This window comes from Myxocyprinus asiaticus, chromosome 41 (assembly GCF_019703515.2).
Source record: "Myxocyprinus asiaticus isolate MX2 ecotype Aquarium Trade chromosome 41, UBuf_Myxa_2, whole genome shotgun sequence".
NCBI lineage: Eukaryota > Metazoa > Chordata > Actinopteri > Cypriniformes > Catostomidae > Myxocyprinus > Myxocyprinus asiaticus.
The window spans coordinates 11,407,962-11,418,721 of record NC_059384.1 but is presented as its reverse complement, the minus strand read 5'-3'; the positions used below and the strand labels follow the sequence as shown (position 1 = coordinate 11,418,721).

General features: G+C 38.0%; 1 protein-coding gene across 1 annotated transcript in view; it reads left to right on the top strand.

Annotated features, from left to right (window-relative positions):
• Positions 1-697: 697 nt before the first annotated feature.
• LOC127431623 (vasoactive intestinal polypeptide receptor 2-like) overlaps positions 698-10,760 on the top strand; it is a 73,269-nt gene continuing 63,206 nt past the window's right edge. Inside the window, exon 1 of the mRNA XM_051682150.1 lies at positions 698-984. Coding sequence (XP_051538110.1) covers positions 928-984 — 57 coding nt within the window. The 5' untranslated portion in view covers positions 698-927. The remainder of the gene's footprint in view (positions 985-10,760) is intronic.

Here is a 10,760-nt window from a genome sequence, read left to right as displayed (position 1 = left end):
ACTGGTTGTAAAAACACACATTTCATCAAAATAATATCCAGGTTTCTACAGAGTTTTACAGAACTGGTGCAGTCACATTCACAGAGCACGGTCAATGTGCTAAACTTTTCACCATGCAAGAAAGTGGCAACATTATTACATTTTATCAACACAAATTAAAAAAATACAAACTCACCTCCTCACTGCCTTTGTGTTACTCAACAGAAATTCAGCTACTCCAGCTCACTCAAAAAGGCGGAAACGTCTCTGTATTTCCCGTTCAGTATCAACCCTCTTCCTCCTTCTCCTTTTTCAACTTATAACTTACAGACATGAGTTAAATAAACATTGAAAACCCAGACAACTCACAAATAGTCAAGACAATGGATTACTTTAAGTTTAATTTTTTGAAAACTTATAAACTTGAGTTCAATATCCAAAACTTGTCATGACAATTTGAGTTAAAGATAAGAAAAAAGTTAACATAACATAATGGGGCTATGGTGTTTTGCAGTGTAGTAAATGTAGGAGTGTATAATTAGACTCTAAAACAAAATTTTTCCATGCAAAAATCACCTAAATTTGAGTGACCCCAAAGCAGCCAAGAATGGCAGTTCTGTTAAAATTCCAGGCAAAATGTAAAATGTGTGTATAAGGCGCAATGCCAGTTGCGCATCTCTGGTGTGAGCTAAAGGAGGGGTAACACAATCTCTTCGGATGAACTGCCTCCACTCAGCTGACAGACAGACTCACTCGTCCGCTCTGGGATCACTCCAAGACATCGCACATGGATTTTACGCGCGCACAAGTTGCGTATCTTAAAGCATGATTTCTCGCTCTTAATACCGAGGTCTGGCTGGAATTTACGCAAACGAGATGTTATTTATGAGTTACCTTGACGAGTTCAGCTGGAGTGTTTAAGATTTGCGTTGAAGAAACCAGCAAGAGATGAACATGAACCTCGTTAACTGCTTAGTTCTGCTCTTAGTTTGGCACGCGCACACGGTAAGTTGTTTAACTGCAGCTTGTGAGTTCCAGAGCAGGTGTGCGGGATTCACCTATAAATTGGGGAGATCTGTTTTAGGCTATATGTTGTACAATTTTATACAATTATTGACATTTGTGTGAGTAACATTTTACTGTTTTGCTATTTCGTGAATTATTGTGTGATTCATAATTGTTTTACTGTTTAAATTTCGCTGACAAACTTATAATTGGTTATTTTATGGCAAGTTCCCATTGTAACAACATACCCCATTTAATATTAAGCACTTGCCCCGCTATTGGTCAACGTTCAACCCAATATGCTTTTTTAGGTATGCGCCTAAACAGAAATTAGCATAAATAAACATACCCTGAGATATTCAGTGGAGTAAAAAATGTGACAACTGGCCCATGTTTGCCCTTTATGCAACAAACCTGATTTTATGAGCAAGGTAACCTTAAAAAAGTTATTCGCATGTTATAACAAAACATTGCAGGTAAAACGTTGGCTTTAAAAATGCATATTTTCTGTTCTTCGAGTATTTTGTTTCTTTTGTGTCTTGCTCATCTTAATTTGCCTTAGACTATAGGCGACACTTTTTTGGGGTTTAAATTGTCACATAGGCTTGTGTAACTAGAAATGTCTCACAAATATTATTAAAAAAAAAAAAGACCTATTACAAAGTATTTAAAGGGCTATGCAGAAGTGGGCCATGGCTATTTTAGACGGTCTCTCTGTGGTGATTCAGGTGTATCGCCCAAAGGGGACTGGCGCGAAAGGATCCAAAAGGGCGCGAGCTCTTTTATTCAGTTTGTCGTGGCCCGCAGACAAATGAAAATATTGGGGCGACATATGTTTTTATTTTTATTTTTTTATTTTTTTTTGGCTCAGCTGTAAACATCTGTATTTTCTTCAAACATTTTTTAAACGTGTTTTGCAACTTCTTGAAACAAAACATTTGTCTCCAAATTCACTTTTACAAGCCAATCTCATATGAAGTCTACAATTACTTTTACATCACGTTTAATCATTTAGCACATGCTTTTATGCAGAGCGACCTACAATTGAGGGAAAGCGAGCATTTTGTTATACATAAGTCATCAGCAATATTAGTAGTAGCCTAATGAACTATCAAAACCATTAGTAAAATCATTTCAAGAGTAAAGTAGCCTTCAGTAGTAGACTACAAAATAGCATAAGTGTAAATGTCGACTTTTAGACTTTGCATGCAAAGAAAATAAGAAATAAAATTATACATTTGTAGAGGTTTATACTTAAAACAATTGTAAGAAAAAGCAAATGTAATGTAAAATATAAGACATCTTCTATTAAAACAAGTGCAATTTTGCTCTTAAGGTAAATTTATCTTGTTTTAAGGCTGTTTAGACATTTAACTAGAAAATATATTTATGCAGTGTAAATCACAAGGTCAAGGATATATAGTTGAGATGTTTTAGGAAAAGGTCACAATACAACATAAATAAGATGATACAGTATAACCTATTTGCATGGTTTACAAGCACTGCTGTTAATCTTGTTTTAAATAAGCCAAAGCTTACCTATTCAAAAGTCCATTAATCAGTTATTTTTTAGAGCACAGAGCAGCTCTTTATGACCTTAATTGAAGTGCAACACTCTGTGTCCATATGGCTGCCTCCCTAGAGGCAGATAGTACACAAACTCAATCTTAGTACACTACAGAATCCATCTGCAACTGGATTGTCTATGTCATGGATGATCAATTTTATGTTTATTCAATATAACATGATTTATATAGTTGTAGTATTTAAATATATTATATATATATTATAATTTACAGTGAACCTGTGGTTTGTGCAATATCTGCCCCAGCCTTGTTTTATTGTGACTCATATAATATAGTCCCAAAACTAGGTTTTCAATCCGTGGATCAAAAGGTATCCTCTGATACTGAAGACATATTACACAGAGATCCCATCAAAGTCCAGAGAGGGAGTTGTGTTTGGTTGTGCTCTATTAAAATTTAATCCCTGAACAATTGCATACACTAAAATTTAATATCAGTTTTATTTTTACTACTTTAGACTTCCTTTTGGAGTTTGATGGTATTGTATTGTATTTCTGTTTTTTTGTGAACAAGAAAAGTATATGTTTTAGTGACACCAGACTGTCTTAAATGCCATAAGTGCATTGTCCAATTCTTTTGTTTAGTAGAAAAGGTTATAAGAAGAGATAAAAATAGGTATTGCATTTAAACTGTGATAAGTGGGTCAGTAATTATTCTGGAATAGCAGAGTAAAAAAAAAAAAGGGCATTCATATCACTGTAAAATGACAATAATCCAGGGGATAATTTTCTATTAAACACTTTGAATAATCCAAACACATACATCTTTTTAATCTAATATTGTCACGAACTGCCCTATGTTTTCCTCTTATGCATGGACTTCATTTCCCAGGATGCACCTTTGTTTACCCTCACCTGCCCTCCATCTTCCACAGCTGTTCCCTGTTCCATCATCATCCTTCTGTTTATAAATGCCCTCTGGTTTCCTTCCCTCATGGTCCGTTCTTGTTAGTTTGTTAACATGTTAATTTGAATGTTACGGACTTATTTAACCAGCAACCTGCTGTCACGTTTGATTTTTTTCTCCCCTTTTTCTCAAGTGTTTTATTTTCATCTGTTACATTTTTTTTTTTGTTATTAACATTTTTATTGATTCATAAATTAACACAAAAAATACAACAACATATATATATATAATGAATCAAACACTTTAAACATTAAACCCCCACTATATCCCCTCCCCCTACCAAACTCTCAACCCACACTGACCCCCCCACGAACACCCCTGTGGTCAATAGATTATAGACACACACACAGAAAAAAAACACAAACTAAAACAACAACATAAAATACAATAATCAAGTATAATAAAAAAAAACTAAAAAAAAAAAAAACTCTAAATTACTCCCTCCACCAAACCTCCTCGAGATTCCTTCAAAAATGCTAAATAATTGCCCCATTTCTTATTGTAAGAATCCCTAACCCCCATCCTTATGCTCGACCCCTCCTCGAAGGCAGCCACCCTCCCCATCTCCGCACACCACTCCGGGAATGAGGGTGCTCCATTCGACTTCCAACTCCTCAAAATAACCTGCCTACCAGTCATCACACTGGTCGAAACCCAGTCTTTCATGTACTTATCCTCCAAATCCATGACCTCCCTATCTCCCAAAATATAGAGTCTGGGGCAGAACGAGACCTGAGTGCCTAACACATCACACACAAACTTTGCACCTTCAGCCAAAATTCTTGGATCTCACGGCACCCCCAAAAAACATGGATTGTGTCTCCATCTTCAGAATGGCATCGCCAGCAGATGGGTGTGTCCTTAAGACCAAGCCCATACAATCTAGAGGGGGTCCAATAAAATCTATGTAAAATCTTAAATTGCATAAGGCGAACCCTTGCATCTCTAGATGCAGACTTTATGTTTTTTAGAATCCTTGCCCACACTCCCTCCTCCAATAACAAATTTAAATCTTCCTCCCATAATCTTTCAGAGAATTTAAAGCTCCGTCCCCCAGACTCTGAATTAACAGGGAGTAATTCACTGATGCCTCATGACCCTTCCCAAAAGCAGCAATCACCAATTCCAGAGTATCCGCCGCTCTAGGGGGGTGTATGCTACTCCCAAAAACAGAGCAGAGCAGGTGGCGCAGCTGTAAATACTTATAAAATTGAGATCTGGGAATCCCAAAATGTTGAATCAAATTTTCAAAAGATCTCAATACTCCACTCTCATATAGGTCACCAAGTGTATTAACCCCCCTCACAATCCAATCTGACCAACAGAAAGGGGACTTATTAATACATAGTTTAGAGTTCAGCCATATACTCGAGGCTACGTTTAAATAAATATCAGAATTAAACACTCTGGACACTTTTGTCCATATAAAGTGCAAATGCAAAACAATGGGGTGCGACTTAACCTTTCCGGCTAGTTTAATCGAAAGGCTTTTCAGTGGCGAGATAGGGGCAAGAACTTCCTTTTCAATATAAAAAACCAGGGAGGAGCTCTCTCAGGTGGAAGCGACCAATGAGCCAAATGTCTAAGACTGAATGCATAATAATAAAACAAAATCTTGGGTAGGCCTAGCCCACCTTTGTCAATCGGCCTATGTAACTTATTGAAATTTAACCTGGGACGCTTACCATTCCAAATGAAGGACTTTGCTATGCTATCAAATTGCTTGAAATAAGAGAGGGGGACATCTACAGGGAGAGACTGTAGCAGGTAATTGAATTTTGAAATGATAAGTGTAATGAAGCCCACCTGTCCACATCATTCGAAAACCTTTTTATTAAGGGATCAAAATTAACTCTGACTAAATCAGACAAATTTGCTGGGAATAAAATTCCCAAATACTTAATTCCCTGTTTGGGCCACTGGAAGGCACTCAGCTGGAAGGCCGTTACTGGACAGTACGCTGTCAAAGCCAAAGCTTCGGATTTAGACCAACTGACCTTGTATCCTGAGAATTTGGAAAAGGAGTTAATAATTCTGTGGAGGTAAGGCATAGATCTAGTAGGGTTGGAGACGAATAATAAAATATAATCTGCGTAAAGCAGAAGCTTTTGCACCACACCTCCCGCCGTCACCCCTGGAAAATCATCCTCCTTTCTTATCGCGGCTGCTAATGGTTCCAGGGCAAGACAGAACAATAATGGGGAAAGTGGGCAACCCTGTCGAGTGCCCCTATCCAGAGTAAAATAATCTGAAATTAATCCATTTGTTTGTACCGCTGCTACAGGGTGTCTATAAAGTAACTTAATCCAACCAATAAATGTACTCCCGAACCCATACCTTTCCAAAATCTTAAAAAGATAATCCCATTCTACCATATCAAATGTCTTTTCGGCATCAAGAGAGATGGCAGCGACCGGAGATTGATCATTCGCTACTGACCACATGATATTGATGAGACGCATAATATTATCAGAAGAGCTACGGCCTTGAATAAACCCCACCTGATCTATATGTAGAAGTGGTGTCATAACTTTACTTAATCGATTAGCCAGAATTTTGGACAACATTTTTACATCTAACTGGATCAGGGAAATTGGGCGGTAACTTTTACACTCGCTTGGATCTTTGTCTTTTTTAAGAATCAGACTGATCCGGGCTTGCGTCATGGTTGGAGGTAGCTTTCCGTTCTTTAATGATTCCGTATAATCTTCTAACAAAAGTGGAGCCAGTTCTGTAGCATAAGATTTGAAAAACTCCTTAATTACCTCATCAAGCTCCTCCAAGGTTATCTCAGAATCAAGAGGGTTTTTTGCTCAGTCGTCAGTTTAGGGAGATCTAATGGTTCCACAAAGTTCCTAATATCTTCATCAGTGGATGAAGACGTGGAACTATAGAGATCAAAATAGAATTCTTTAAAAGCATTATTAATATCAATGGCCGAGGTAAATATTTTACCACCAGCAGATTTCACTGAGGGAATGGTAGAAAAAGACTCTCTATGCTTTATATATCTAGCCAAAAGTTTTCCTGCTTTGTCCCCCGACTCAATGTATGACTGTCTTGCCCTGAATAACCAAAACTCCACTTTCCGTGACAAAATAGTATTATATCTGTATTTCAATTGGGTCAATTCTCTGAGGCCATCAGATGACATACGGTGCTTCAGCTCTGCCTCGGCACTTTTAATATTTCCTTCCAACTCCACAAGTTCTTGTGCTTTGGATTTTTTAATGAATGAGGCATACTGTATGATCCAACCCCTAAGAACCACCTTAAGTGCCTCCCAAGCCACGCCTACAGAGGATACTGAGGACCAGTTGGTCTCCATATAAATCTTAACATAAACAGTCTTTAACATTTGTTGGAAATCAGGATTTTGCAAAAGGGACACATTAAGGTGCCAACTATATGATTTCTTTTTCTCTGTATATGGCAACACCTCTAAACTCACCAGAGCGTGATCTGAAACTAAGATATTTCCAATTGAGCCATCCACAACAGATGAAATGAGGGATTTGGATATCAAAAAAAAAAAAAAAACTATTCTAGAATAAATCTTATAGACTGATGAAAAAAATGTATAGTCCCTACCGGATGGGTTCAAAAGTCTCCAAATATCCATAAGACCAAGATTATTACACATCCTGTGAAGCGTCAATGTTGCTCTAGGGGGTTTACACACTTTTGCTTCACTATGTTCAAGGACTGAGTCCATCAAAAGATGAAAGTCTCCTCCCAATATTATATCATAAGGGGTGCCAGCGGCTTGCAGCATCCCTTCAAGATCTATAAAAAAGCCCTGATCATCAGTGTTAGGTGCGTAAATATTAGCCAAAATCAACCTTTGCCCTTGAATTTCAGCTAAAACAATAATGACTCTTCCTAATTTATCTTTAATCTGTTTGAGAAATTTTAATTGTAGATGTTTATTTACCAATATAATGACTCCCTTGCTCTTACTTGAGCCAGCACAAAAAAAAAAAAATGTCCACCCCATATCTTCCCAATTTTTTCAGCTTCCTGCGGGGAGAGATGTGTTTCTTGAAGAAACTGTTGGGCCTCATGTATTCAGATAGAAGACAAAGGCAGGCCTAACACAAGTCATATAACCTAACTCAGGCCCCCACATAACAGGTCATAAATTGTACTGATAAAAATCGCGCCAAAATTAAACAAAGGGAGTCCAAAACAGACTACAAATCCCATGAAGCCTTACTCACTAAAGGATTGAACTCTCAACTCCTATTGAATGAGGCACACAACAGAACGTCCCTCAACCATGACATCATCAGGAGTAGAAATACCTTTGAAATGCTTCCGGGATTTGCTTCCAGCAACTTTGTTTGCAGTGTGTAGACACAGCTCATCGCTGCTCTCAGGTGCAACCTCGTGGCACAAGGAAGTAACGTTTGACTTGAAACTGTGGCCATACAATCTCCATCTCGCTGGACGAGTTGAGATTACTCTGTGTTCAACCGAACACTCTAACGGATCCGAAGGAGACTGCCGAGCAATCCGCATCTTCATCCGTTTGCCTGCAGAAGTGAAGAGATTAAAGATTTCTCTTCCATCTTCAATCAAGTCGACATTTCTGAGTTCTCCGCCAGCCTGCTGAGAATCAACAACCATGCCCGCCAACAGAGGGAGGAAATGGCCTCCCGTCATCACCCAAGCATCAAGGAACCGGGTCGGAGATAAAGGACGGATGAACACACATTCTGCATCCTCATGCGATTCAAGTAAGAGGTTTACGTCTGGGCAGAGATAGAATATTATAGTGTGTTATTCTTGTGTTTCAAGGTTTTTGCTTGTACAGTTTACGGACTGCCATGTCCGCTCATTATTAATACTCAGGGTATTAATTATCATGAATTTGTTTTGCTGTATTGTGGTCCAACCAAATTGGACTGTTGTGCATTTTCGCCATTGCGGGTGAGACCGGCAAACTGAGTTTATCCATTAAAGAGTCAAAGAATGCGGGACTTTTACGAGCCATCCACCGCGTCTCTGAGCGATAAACTAACAGCTGCTTTCTCTCCCACAATCGCGAAATCGGCTTTAGGGCCGTCACATTATTCTCTCTCTCTCTCTCTCTCTCTCTCTCTCTCTCTCCTCTCGTACTAACCACACACACACACACACACACACACACACACACACACACGCTCACACACACACACACACACACACACACACACCCTCCTGTGTTATGGAATTATTTTGATTTCCATATCTAATCATATCACTGCTTAGTTTGTAGTTGTAAGTCGGAAGTTTATTGACTGCATTGTATTAATTATTAATTGATATTACTGCATAAATAAACTTTGTTTATATTACAAAGAGAAGTGTTTTGGTTTGTTTTGCATACGCCTGTGTCATGCTGTCGGGATGTCATTGCTCGGATTCAAACCTTCATTCATTGTTTTTTTCCCCGAATATCGATATTCTTCGGATGTCGATTTTCCTAAAAAAACAATCTAATATTGAGACTGTTTTACTATCTGGTTATTAGTCCCTAATTCCAGGGTGGTGCCCCGTCAATGTTAATCCTTATTAATATTCTGTTGATTTTTGATAATTGATAATTATCTTTGATGATTGTTGAATTTGAATGATCAATAAGCTAGTGTTAATTTGAATTAATGTTTCATCGATGTTAACAATTAACGATTATCTTTGATAATTGTTGATTTAAAGGATTAAAAAAACTAACATTGATTTTCATCGATGTTCTATTGATTTTAATAATTAATAATTATCTTTGATAATTATTAATTATTGCTAATAACCAAACCCGCTCCTAAACGTAGCGCACTACATTTACTGGAGACACATATGAGGTTTTAATGAGTTAGATTAAATTAATTAATTTAAATATTAATTAACAACTAAAGAAATAATTACCAATTATTTCTGATAGTAACACTGATCTAAACAACCAGTAAAGCCCTACAAAACACTATATCATATTTCTTACATTTAAGAAAAGTAATAACCTTCCTTCTTTTAATGGGGTGCCCCAACCCATTTACATTCCATGTGGATTGAGATAGTACACTTATATTAACATTTGACATTTTGATATAGTAGAAAAAATAAATTGTGTTTCAAAAACAAAATTATACAGACCACATTCCCCATTAGTGAAACAAACAAACCCCGAACTTCCCCCTGAACAAAACAAACAGAAAAAAGAAAAACGTGCACATTAACTTTCCACGGAAGCGACAACTGGTGACAATCCCTCTAAACTCAAAAGGTCCATGAACGCCCACGAGCCCCCACGACAACTTTGCCATCGGATTGCTCAATTTTGCCTCACAAATTTGTGAGGCAAAATTACATAATAGAAAATACTTTGTAAAATAAACCCCAGCAAATAGGAAGAATGAACACAAAGGACAAGTAGATTAATTCACAGAACTGTCTCAAAGGTGTGATCTTCCACAAAACAAATTCCAGCTGATATGAAACCGTTCAGATTCCTCGGACAGACAAACGAATGTTCAGTGAGACAGCTGTTATGAGTTCAGCGGATGACGTAATCATTCCAATGTCCAGTAAAAATAATCAACAAAACAAACTACAGCCAGCAGGAGGAATACGCACGAAGAATGAACACATTAATCCACAGCTGTTCCAAAGGAGTGTTATTAAATAGATCAAGCTCCAGCTGCTAGGCGGAACCAATACAAAAAGAAACAAATCCCGGTTCCCCGGATGGTCGAGTCAATTCACTCGGAGGCCGCATAAACGTATATACCATGACTTACACAATCCGTCAACTTTATAAAAGACATCCTTTGTGTGAGCATGTAGATATTTTGCGGTCATCCATAGTGTCCACTCTCAAACTGGCTGGGAACTTCGATGCAAAAGTAATCTTTCATCAATGCAAAAGTTTCTTTAAGGAAAAGTGTTATTCACAAAACAAGCTCCAGCCGCCCGGCGGAGCCAACACAGTTTACTCGCTCATTGATTCAATAAAAGACATTGCCTGATTGGGACATGTAAATACTTTGCGACCGACCTTCGTTTCTATTCTCAGTTTGGCTGGGAACATCAGAGCAAAAGTGATCTTTTTCTGATGTAAGAGTTTCTTGCATTCCTTGAACCGACTGCGTTTCTCTCTTGTCGAGTTCGCAAAGTCCGGGAACAAGAAAATATTACGGTTATTCCAAGAAAGCTTCCCTTTGCTCCTCGCCTGGCGCAACACAAGATCTTTATTGGATGATCTCAGAAATCTGGCCAGAATCGATCGGGGCCTTCCTCCCTCAGCAG